This window comes from Channa argus, chromosome 21 (assembly GCF_033026475.1).
Source record: "Channa argus isolate prfri chromosome 21, Channa argus male v1.0, whole genome shotgun sequence".
Taxonomy (NCBI): Eukaryota; Metazoa; Chordata; class Actinopteri; order Anabantiformes; family Channidae; genus Channa; species Channa argus.
The window spans coordinates 8,662,072-8,674,516 of NC_090217.1; the positions used below are offsets into that span (position 1 = coordinate 8,662,072).

A 12,445-nucleotide genomic window follows, 5' to 3' on the forward strand; every position below is an offset into this window, starting at 1 on the left:
GTGAGAGTTTGGTTTGGCACAAAGCCTCGCTCGGTTGTTTTCCTCTGTTTCATTTCCATGTCCAATACGGCCTTGCAAAGCTCGTGTGATATAACACAAAGACGCCTCGCCAAGGTACGAAAGCCGGTTCTGCATTACCTGCACAGCCTGCCTAGCCTTGCATTCAAATGCATATCAACCCATTGTTCCCTGTGCCCGGGCTTTATAATACATTTCTAATGGAACAAGTTCCATTTGAAAAGTGGAAGAGACAACACTCCCCATATTTTCATTAAAATGACAAGGGAGGCTTTCTTTCCCCCCAAAACTTTTAAATCAGGGGTTTCTGATTCTGATCTGTTGCCATGAAATTCGCCTGCACACTAGGTTCACATTGGTGTTGCTAACTGGAGACAGAGATGAGGTCCAATTCACTCAAAGTCTCTTTTTTCATCTCTCCATCCACTCATACTTCCTTAGGTGCCAATTCAATTAAGACTCAATTACAGGCTCCTAAACAAAGCTGCCGCCAACGCACTCTCTTGGTCATCCTCCCTCAGCCTTTATCAAAACTCTCTCTCTCTCTCTCACACACACACACACACACACACACACACACACACACACACACACACACACACACACACACTCCTACTCAGTGTGGAAAGAGCTGGCTAAACTTTTGTTTCCTTGTCATCAACTTGCAAACATTCAAGTTCCCTTGAATAACATTAACATGTCACAGACTCTGGAGAAGTCAGCGTTACTTGTTTGCTCTAAAAGCTACGACTAACCGGTATCTACACACAAATGCGCGTGCACACACGCACACACACACACACACCAAATTGAGTACCATGTATGTATTCCCAATGACAGTGACCAATTTAATTTCACGCTCTAAACATCTGCATCCATGTCAGACAAAGGAGTGAGGAAAAGACCTCATTGATCCATGGGGTCTGGGACCAGCTGCCAACAGGGCATAGCACTGATGAATATTAAACAGGCCAACATTAATATGCATGGGTTTCTTCAGAGTTGTCTAGACGTGACAGGGTGGCTCCAGTTCCAGGTCAGGATGCCACCCAACCGCTGCCAGCCCTCTCTCGATACAACATGTAAAAGTGCGATGTGTGCGGTTTGATCCAGGATTAGTGAGAAGGAGGGGTGTGTGGAGGTGTGGTGCTCGGTGGGATGGCAAATGCAAGCTGGAAAGAAAGAATTGACACATTCTAATGTGGCCAAATCTGCCTGAAATCCCCCTTGAGGACCACTGCTCTGTTTGCAACACACACCTACAGAGACATGATACACACATTCTACCCATAAAATATACACATATGATACACACAACACAGTATAAGTGTATATACACTTACACAATGACATCCACCCATCCTTAGCATGCGCATCCCAGCCAACATGTAATCAAGTCAGGCAGTGACTTAGTGAAATTGCATTAGCTACACTTTCTTGGGTGTGATGAGAAACGGGTTTGATCCTGTGATGAATTCCAGCCCTGTCCAGATTTAGGCAGGGAGACAATGAACGCGAGATGCCTTCTTTAACACACAGCGACGTCTCCTGGGACCAGTGTGTTTCTGTATACATTTGTGAGTTGAGAGGTTGAGAGGAGGAAATCTAGACAGATGAGCAAAAGAACAGTCACAAAACCTAATTTTACCTGTATTTAAATCTGCTCCTCAAGAATCAATGTGTTGGTGCCTGTACAGGAAAAAAAGGACAGCTGCAAACTCAGTGTGTCCGAATGCTGACAATTAGCTTATTTGACAATATAACTATATACATAGAGATTTCACATATTGATAAAGTATATTTTTTAAATAATTTGGAGAATGTTAAATTGTAAATCCAATTGCTTTCTGAATACTCAGTTCTGCAAACAATAAATGTGTATAAACTGTGTTTGCTCACTACAACAGCCATGCACACCTTGTGACCACACCTGTAATCTGTCATTCATAGCCAGTGTTCCAAGAGTGATTTGTGTCCATGTGTTATCAATAAAGGTCAACTCAAGGGGATCAAAGACACCTGTGATCACTTTGGCTAGATTCTGAATTCGGACTGGCAGGAGGGCAGCGGGGTGATTGGCGTAACTGACTCACAATCATGTCCCTCACACAGAAACACACAACCTCAGCTCCACAAAGCTAAAAATAATTTGTTGAGCTGGTCAAGGCAGCACGAGTGGAATTTAACATCAATACAAAAAAAAACACTAAAACTATCACGTTTGGACATAACACACCAATACATATCTGAGCTGAAATATGACAGAGATGATCCCTTAATGTTTGCACATTTTCACAGCATGTACAGCAATTGTTTGGCTATAAACAAGTTGAGTGAGGCAGTGCTCTTCATTTGATTGAAGCCCCTAATCTGTGCCGTTAGCCAGGAAGGCTCAGTCCAAGCTGAATAGTAGAAAGCAACATATAGAGTGATCCAATTTTCAACCTCGATGGCCTCATTCGTCTGTAGCTGTTACGCTATGAAAATTAGCTTAGGAATGATCAATTCAGGCAATATTCTCCATGTCCAAATCAGATGAATTTAAAAGTGTGTGTGTGTGTGTGTGTGTGTGTGTGTGTGTGTGTGTGTGTGTGTGTGTGTGTGTGTGTGTGTGTGTGTGTGTGTGTGTGTGCAAAAAAAGAAATCTCACTGGTAGTCGGCTGCATATTCACAAAACTGAAAGCTGCTGATCGAATAATATAAGTTTCCGTGTCAATATTGTATGAATCTCCGGTCAATTTCAAGCATCCCTCTCCGCTCAGACTGTCTTCATGTCTGAATGGGTCTTAATGAGAGCCTTCTATTATTAAAATTAATTTGATGGAATGGTATCTGCTCCTCCACCAACCAGGAGACCAAATTCACTGCTCAACTGAGAATAAACAGCATAAATAAATGACAGTATAAATAAATTCAGGTTGAAATTGAGCTGAATTAATTATTAAAAGTGTCACTGTGTGTCTCACAATACAATGGGTCTCTGTGGTCTTGAGTTTAATGAATGCACATCTGTCAGTGACGGGATGACAACAATGGAATGCAGTAGCATGAATATCAATTGCAGAGAATATGTCTTTTGAGACATGAGCAGGTATCATCCTAAACATGGGGCATTATAGGGGCGGGGGACACTTTAAACAGCTGAAAACATATATGTTTTGAAATTTATTCCAAAATTAAATAATGTTTGTGCATTTTTATTCTGCCAAATATGGGGTAGAATTCGAATTAGAAGTTGTTACATATTGGATATATATTTAATCGTTTTATTTGCTCTAAAAACACACATTTCTTTTAACAAGAAAGTGACAAACGTGAAGTCTTTAAGATTTGATCTTAAAATCATGTTCAGACATTATATTCATGTATAGGGAAACCTAACATTTCATGCCACATTTTTTTGTCTTACTTGAAATGTTAAATGCGTGTTACCAATTTAAGTTGAGATTCACAAGTAATCTGCTACCAGTTTTTTTAGGAAGTTACCGTTCACAGTGTTGACGTAACCATCAGCGTCAGCAAGAGATTAGTATATAACCACAATCCAAAGATTCGTGAAAAACCTGCTATTCCTCCTGAACCTCAGCCTCACAGCAAAGAATTTTTCTCTCACTTTCGGATGTGAGCAGGCACTTAAACCGGTAACATATTAGTGCTGTAGCTCACAGCCACCTCTGCCCTCATACTACACTGAGCCTGATTTTGACAACATTAATCATCCACAACATTCAATCCAGCTGATGGGTTTCAGTTTGATGACATTGTCAACAGAGCAGAAATGTAATGTTGGCTATGATCAACAAGTGTCTGAACACACAGTGCATCGCAAGCTTGCCGTGTATGTCACTGCCCATGTTGACCTCTGTCCACCACCACAGTTGACCACCAGATGGTGCTAATGTCGTGGCTGATCAGGGTATATTGGTCTTGTGTGTGCGCGTGTGTGTGCGCGTGTGTGTTAAAATTGTGAGAACCAATCAACCCACAAAAAAAAAACAAAGTTAGCATCACATCTCTGACTGGACTCAGCAGGGGGATCCGACCACACATTGTACACCCTCCTTTGTTACTAGAAGAACCTGTTGCATGCTGGGAAACCAATAGGTGTGGGTAAGCGTGTTTATCTGTCTGGCCACAGTGCAAGTGACAAGCTCTTTACAGCCTCAAGTACCATGTGCCCTTCTTGCATCCTGCCTTCCCTCCTTCCCCCTTCTCCCCCTTTTTCATTTGCTCATCCCCACATCTTCTCCAATCAGCAGGTCTGAGATTAAAAGTAAACAAAGAGGTGGCAGTGAAAGCCGCCAATAATGACAAGACCACTGCTGATTAAAATTAGCCTCAGGTTATAGAAAAACACTAAGCTCTTTCTCTCTGATTAAATGTCCGCACTGTGTAAACTATTACAACCTTGTTCAATTCTCCTTCTCTTGTCCTCTGTGTCCCCCCTGTCGATTCAATTCATCCTACTTCCATTTTTTCACTGCATTTGATGTGAAGTAAATATTGATGTCAGTTGAAAATCTCATAATTCTAATTCTCATTTTACAGTGTCTTATAAAGGCAATAAGAAACAGCTTTCTCCTTTCTCAGCTCTTTGTTTTAAGGCCTTTGCAGCATGTGTGGAATGACTAAATAAAACACCCGTGCAGTGTTTAATGTGGGAATACTTGCGTTTATGCAGGAGTAAATGTGGTTGACATCTCCTGGGCTTTTACTCCTGGGCCAAGCTATTCCAAAAAGTGTTGCTAGTCTATTTTTGTATAAGAATTTCTGATTTACAATTTACAATCTCTAAAAGTGGAAGGCTGCAACTAAATAAAATGAAACAAAATACTCTGTTCTGTAGATTGAAAACAAATATTAATTTTAGAAGGTCCACAAACAGGTCCACACCCTACCAGGTGTGGCCCGACCCAGCCACCAAGGGCAACTTTGGTGGCTGTCCTTTGTCCCAACCCTGGCGTAAAAACTCAGGCCAGAGCAACATGCGAAACATGTTCCACTGTGGTGACCCCTGAAGGGACAAGATGAAAGCCGTTGATCTAAATGTACATACATTTGTTTTTTTAAGTTAGTTGTTACTGTATGCGTATTTGTGTACCTGTGTATAACGTTTTAAGACTTATTATTGACTTTGCTGAGATCTATGTACAGGCAAACTGTACATGACGACTTCACTCCAAACACACAGAAAAGGAGCGAGGACATGCAACAGTATGTGTGTATGTGTTCCTGCTCTCCTCAGTATGCAGAAGTGCGCCATATTTGCTTTCATGCTGAACACAAATAACGGCTTTTCACAGTAATAGCCTGTCAGGTAACCAAGGTACCTTGCATTTTATCTACAAACCCAGTTATGTTGCTGCTGGAACAAAGCAATTCATAAAGGTCTGACACTGGAGCAAGTGTGGAAACGTCATTTTCTTGTGACATGCCTGCGGTGTTCAGAACTCCTGGACACGGTTACAATGTGTCATTCTTTTGCAGCATGTCGCACATGTCATATATGACACAACTCTGCATGCATACTTTATGTACCATACACACACGTGTCATGGCCAGTATGAAAGCTCTCAGTCATTGAGTTGATGTGCCCATTCCACATTATTCAGCCTTGAGCCAAGAGTTACACTGGTTATTGGAAGTACATGTTTAAAACATAAAGGGTGAACCTCTGCTGATATTTTGTACATAAGACTATTAAAGTGTTCATCCGTCATTTCTTAAATGTTTCTATTGCAATGAAATTCCTCGGACTATGCTTTAGGAATTTCTCTGAAATTTACTTCAAAGGTAGTATAATTAGTGAATGTAATATTGCCTCCTTTATATGATTTCTGCCTATTAACTTCAATCTGTTAAAAATGAAGACAGGTTGGTTGAAAAAAAGTTGTTTTATCTTACAGTAAAAATTGTGCAATTTAAAGTTAAGAATGCTTTCAAAACAGCTCATAAATAAGTTAAAGAAGATCTAATTCCATAGTTAAGATAAAGTATCTTTGCACAACCCCAAGAACTTAGTGCTTAGAAAAATATATTATAAATATTACAGCAGAAATAATTTGACTGACATTTACCTATAGTGAGTCTATATGATGTACAGCACAGGATTTTACTCGCTTATGATGTTGACCAAGTATTTCTATATTGAGACACCTACGTACTCACAACAAAAAAAAACCTAATCTTCAAGTGGTAAATACAGTAACAGCAAACCTGGAAGATGAGCATAAAAGTTTAAATTGTAAAAAAAAAAAGAATGCAAGAAGTGCAGATAGGAAATACAAATGAAAGACAGGGGCATCAATCACGGCTAAGCAGGTGTCTTTAACACTTGGGCATCATAATCCTATAATAATTATTGACATTTTGTACCGACAAAGTTCAATTCCCTCTAAGGTTCCATTTATGAATATGATCAATCATAATTGCAAGGTCAGTGGAAGTCAAGTATTGATTACTCCACAAGACGAGAGAACAGCCATAATGCTTGAAATTTGACATCAAATGAAGAGAGTGAATTATTGGAAAAAGAATAACTGGAATAGGAAGTGAGTGATTTTACAATTAAAATGAATTTACAGGCCCTCTGCAGTGTGACGTAGGAGTGAGGAACTGATCTGAAAAAGGCTGTTTGCCTGAAAATTCAGGGTTAGTTTTTCCAGAGGTGTCATGTTAATGAAAAAGGTGTGAAAAATGTATTATGTTATGAGGCCGTTTTCATTTTATAATGAGGCCAAAACTGACATTGCCATAAATATAATAGATTCTAACTGCGGCAATCAGAATCCAAGTTTGTGCAACATCACACATCACTTGGCAGGAACATGCTGTTTTTGCTACTTCCCCTTACAAATGCACACACATCTAAACACGTGCCTATCAACATCTGCCAGACCCACCAAATATCCCACCCACCAGCACCTCTACCCCCCCTTTCTCCCGCTGGACATTTTTCCATTTGCACCTCTTCTCGCTCCCCTCCCTACTGGGGTGTACAAATCAGCTTGACAAGGAACACCACTTCTGATCACCCCCAGCCGTCTCTCTTATCCTTCTCCCCCTTTCCCCTTTTTCCATCAGCCCTTGTGGGAACAAGATGCTGTTTTATATAAACAAGAAGCCTTGCAACAATGTAGGATCTTATTTTCTCTACCTCAGACTGAGCACCAGGTTTTAAGGCCTGGGCAGAGGTAGAGCTGTTTGTAACTAAAGCGTTGGGGACTCAGCCAGACTGATCTTTTTGTTTGCTGGACACCCTGTGAACAAGTCTATTTGAATATGAAAAGGTAAACAAGGAATGTGTAAAATAGATTTGGAATGGAGTTGATTATGACTACGCCATAGGAGTAACGTGGCGTGCCAGAAGTGGGAAATACACATATATGTATGCGCCTGCAGGGAAAGGATGCAAGTTTGAATAGTGTAGGTTTTTTTCCGTGCATATCCAGGGCAAATGTGCGGTGATAGGGAGGCTTTGTGTATGGTTGTCACACGGGGGGGAGGGGTCGTCACTTCAAACGTGCCCTGGGGCAAGGCAATATCGCGCCAAACACAATAAGCGGCCACAGCACAAAGAGGAATAAAATCAAAGAAATGCTGTAAATGCATTGGTACCTCAGCATGGAGCAAGACTGCAGTAGTTATTGAGATATATTCACACTTCACCTCCCAGATGACCACTGCGGCACTCCGAATCATCCACTGCCAACACCGGTGTCAAAAAAGCAATAAAAAAAATTTAAAAATAAAGCAGAGGGCGAGGACATAAAAGTGCAGTGGTTGGAGACATGCAGAGAAATATGTTGGGACTGGTAGCACATCTATAGCTAGAATATTATTATTTTCATTATTTATTCATAGGGAATGTGATAGAATCTGGATGAGGTTCCATCATGCTAAAGTAGGGGTTTGCAGGGGATGCAAACACACCCACAGAGACAGTGGTTACACATCCTCAGACAGCGGAGGATCTGCTGTACGAATGGACACCATATACTGTGCATTGTTCTGCAGTCTCACTAAAAAAGTTTAGGACAATTATTCCAGATGTGGCTACATGTGGAGCTGTAACAAAGTCTTGAGATGATGCATTGGACTCATTGAAGTGTATGAGATGTGCTTCAGTAGAGAAAGCACACGACTGAGCCCCCCTGTGTGTTTGCACATTATGTGAAACCTGTATCTGTGTTTAGTGATATATGGCGAGTCCTTACAACACTCCGGAGACATAAAGTACAGATATTACTGATTTATTTCAAACCCTTCACAGATATTTGAGTGTGGAAAGGTTAGAGAATCATATCACACTCAATCCAGCTGCTCTGATTTTTCTCGCAACCAAAAATTGATTTAATATCAGTACGATGCTAAATGCAGTCAGTTTGAAAGCAGCCTCTGCACAAACTAAACCTATAGTTTTAAGTTTGTACTCTATTTAATGCATAACCGTTTCTGTGTAAGTGTTAACTGTGCATAGCTGGATTTAAAACGAACAATCAAAGTCCTATTTCCAAGGCTGTGTTTGTGAGCATTTGAGTTAATAACTATATTGACTTGAAGCAGGCCGTCGAGAAGCTAAGAGTTTAGGAAACTCCAAGTGGAGAGACTAAGAGACACACATGACTAAGCTTTGAGTGTTGAGTAATCCCATGGCCAGAAGAACTCATCAACTCAATCTCTCATTTCTAACTCTTTTCCTCTCCCTCACCCCCTCCCTCCCTACAGTCGGTTTAATTTGAAGAGCGAGAGAAAAAGTCCCTTTCCACACCATCTCAATACATATTTTTCTAATTTCTTCCTTCAGAAATCTCTTAATGGCTTCTTCTCTGGACCCTGATGAAAACAATGACTTTTAACCTTCCTCTCCCTCCCTCCTCCCCTCCATCCATCTTTCCCTTTCTTCCATCACAGTCGACTTATTTCACTTTGTAAATGATTTCTTACTCCTTCAATCTCTCTGCAACCATTCAGGCCCCGGCCTGGGCTTGTGGCCGGTGCTACGCATTGTGACAGGTGAAATGAAAGCCCAGAGAAATCTCATCTTCTTATAAACGCTCCGAGGCATTCAGTCAGTCAAAAAAATATTTTTTAGCCCCCTTCTTTCTGAGGCGCCAACAGATGGAGGAACAAAAAAAGAAAAAAAAGAAAAGTGTGCTGCGATTTGAAGACCATTTGGGGTTTTCCTTTATCCACAGTTAATCAGTGCTGTTCTTTTTGTGAGGCTGAGGCAGTACATTCTGCATATACATTTACAGACCACCTATTGTATGAGTGCCATTTCTGGTTAAAAAAAGAACTACACAACCTCCATTGAATTGCTACGTGGAGTTGTTAGTATTGTCAGCCATTCTCTGGCTGTTTTTAGGAGAAGCATAGTTAAGGTTATTTAAACAGCCTCAATAGTTAGGCAGATATTGTCAGGGCAGCCTCTACAGGTTGAAAGTCCTTTATTTTCTCACTTCATCTATTACTTTTTTTGTGTTACCCAAGCAATGTCAATGAGGAGCATGGTGTGAAAAAAGGAACAGTAGCAGACAAACAGCGCTGTCAGGCACTGCTGATTGAAACCTCAAGGTCACAAGCAGAGAACCGGGTACCAGCGAAAGAGACAGAGAGAGAGAGAAAGAGAGAGAGAGAGAGAGTCAGAGAAAGAGAGAGAGAGAGAGAGAGAGAGAGAGAGAGAGAGACAGAGACAGAGACAGAGACAGAGACAGAGAGACAGACACAGAGACAGAGAGAAGCAGTAGAAGCAGCCTAGACTCTCCAGGGTCTGGCTGTGTAGCTCCCTCACCGTGCTCCTTTGTGTGTGAATGTGTTGAGTGAGAACTTTTTAAGGCCTCTCTCACTGTAGAGGGATTCTGCAAAGTCACCCTGCTCTGTGCCTCTCGTCAATCTCTCTGTCATTGTTTCCCTCTCCACACTCCTGTCGCCTGCCCCTTCTTTTCCTAAGTGTAACTTGTTGACCTGCGACATGTCCTTCCCCTTCACTGCAGCACCTTTTTTTTACTTCTTTCTGATGCTTTCCATTCTCTGAAATCAGTGTGTGGCTGTGTATTTCCAGACCCCTGCCTCCATCTTAGCCGAACATGCACACATCACCCTCGCATCCCACTACCCATCTGTATCCTTTCACCACTCAAGCATAAAATACACACCAGTTTGCCATCTCTTTATAATCTCTTCACTCATGTATCTATCTGCACTTACCCGTGAACCCATACACCTCTAACTTTCTCTGTCCTATTTTCCCCTTCTGTCACTGTTATATCAATATTTTTCACACCTGTGGGTCCATCCATTTTGCCTTTCATTCATCACACTATCTGTCCCCCATTCTAAATGTTCAGGAGGCTTGTGCGGTCCCTCCTCTCCTCCTCAGCTCAGCTCAGCTCACCTCTCCAGCCCCATCCTCACCTTGTAATTCCCCGCTCTTGCTGTAGAGCTCTCGCCTCTGCTCTCTCAGGTAGGCACTCATGCTAATGGCATGGGAAGATGATTCGAACCTACAGTACCAAAGATACAACATGTTCAACAGGTGGGCACACTATACAGCAGTACAATATACAATGCAAATTTACTAAACAGCACTGCCCTTGAGTTTGACATATTAAAGCAATAATGTAACCTTAATTATATTTTCAGCTTTTTAAGATATTTACATAAGAGTTAAACCATCCACACACATATGTGGACAAGCACAAAGCAGAGAGCGAAGGGTGTGATCCTTACTTGAAGAGAGACTGCTTGGCACGATGTGGTTTTTTCTTTGCAAAGAAGGCAGCAAACTCACTGCCGGTGCTGGCGTAGGAGAGCTGAGCTGATGGCTCTGTGGCACTGCGGCTGTTCTTCACATCAAGATACTCCATAAGCAGAACCTGAACAACACACAGACCAGTTGGTGAACATGAAAGCTTAAGAAACACCTCAGTATTATTATACTAGGGAATTTCTAATATTCGAATCACAGAGGTGAGCTGAAACAGGACGATACAAAATTAACTGTGTGTGCAATCATATTTAATGTATTATCCAATTACAAATCAAAATATCACTTATGCCCTGTGATGAAGCTTTACTGTCATTTACTGTCACAAATGTGTTTCACTTATTCACAATCGCAAGCATCAATATGCTTCCTCCTAATAACAGCTCAGATACTATAATATGAAATGCTCATGCGAATCAATGACTTTAAAGCTTCTAGTCACATCAAATCTGGTAAACCTGGGATGCCTCCTATGATCACTTGTCAGGATGCAGTTAAATAGAAAAATGCCCAAATTGTTTTTAATCCAATGAAAAGCATAACCCAAAAAGCGCTGTAGTGTGGAACTGCAAAAACTCACTTTGTCCTGCTGTGTTTAATTTAAATGTTTGGATTAGCCTGCTTATTTAACATTGCCCAGCACTATGCTGCTGCTCAATGAGTAGCTTATAAAAAGATTCTATCTTACCAGTGTCACTAAGACTGTATTTGTGTTTCCCTTTGGTTCAGTTTGGGATTTCTCCCTTTCTCATGGCCGTTCTGACATTACCAGTCCAAGAATGTTTTGCTGAATTATTATCCTGTTTTGTTTCATTCAGCTAGATACAATATCATCTTGACACATCCATAGCAGTAAGTTTTGCATTTATTGTAGCTTCTAGTAAAGATTTCCAGGTGAATACAGAACAACAAAATACAATCAAAACTCTGAGATAGAAAAAAGGCCAGTGATATGACTGGTTGCTTTTGGTGACCACAGTTAAAATTCTTGTCCTCCATTTCCATTTTCTGTCTGAATGATCCATGGTGAAATCCATCAACGTCTTATCATGCTTCATAAAAATCTTATCGTCTTCTAACAATAGCTGAGGACAAGCACATTGAAACTCTGGCCAGACAGAGAAAGTTAACTTCCTCTACTTTATCATTATATCTGTACATTGCCCTCTGTTGCTTTCATTGGCTCTCATTTTTCAAAATCTCTTAGTGCTTCATCTCTCATTTCTCATATTTCTATTTTCTCTCTCCTGCTCTGTCTTCCCTAAGTTCATCGCTCCCATTTTCCTCTCATCCTTCCTCATTCCTCTCACTGTGTGAATACATATGTTCTAAAATAGTCTCCCATATCTAATAGTTTCATAATTTAGCAGGGCCATTTACCCTGTGTGTGTCTAATTCTGAGGCGCAGAGTGGGTCAGCCCAGAATGGGACAGGAGTAATGGCAGAGCAGATGGAGATCCATCCAGACCATAATGATGTAATTAACACTGCAGAGAGCACCCCCTGTCATGCATGGGAAAGCCTTCACATATTAATATAAGTGCGCACACACGTGCACTAATTTGCAAGTGTACATCTGTTTAAAATGGAGGCAAAAACTGATCAATAAGATTCAGAGGTTTCAGTGAAATACTCCAATGAAGCAGTCAATATCACTTT

General features: G+C 41.0%; 1 protein-coding gene across 1 annotated transcript in view; it reads right to left on the reverse strand.

Annotated features, from left to right (window-relative positions):
• The window catches only part of exoc4 (exocyst complex component 4), a 102,310-nt gene that overhangs the window by 68,735 nt on the left and 21,130 nt on the right, over positions 1 to 12,445 (reverse strand). The window contains exons 9-10 of the mRNA XM_067490115.1: positions 10,750 to 10,895; positions 10,435 to 10,523 (exon numbers count right to left, since the gene is read on the reverse strand). Coding sequence (XP_067346216.1) covers positions 10,435 to 10,523; positions 10,750 to 10,895 — 235 coding nt within the window. The remainder of the gene's footprint in view (positions 1 to 10,434; positions 10,524 to 10,749; positions 10,896 to 12,445) is intronic.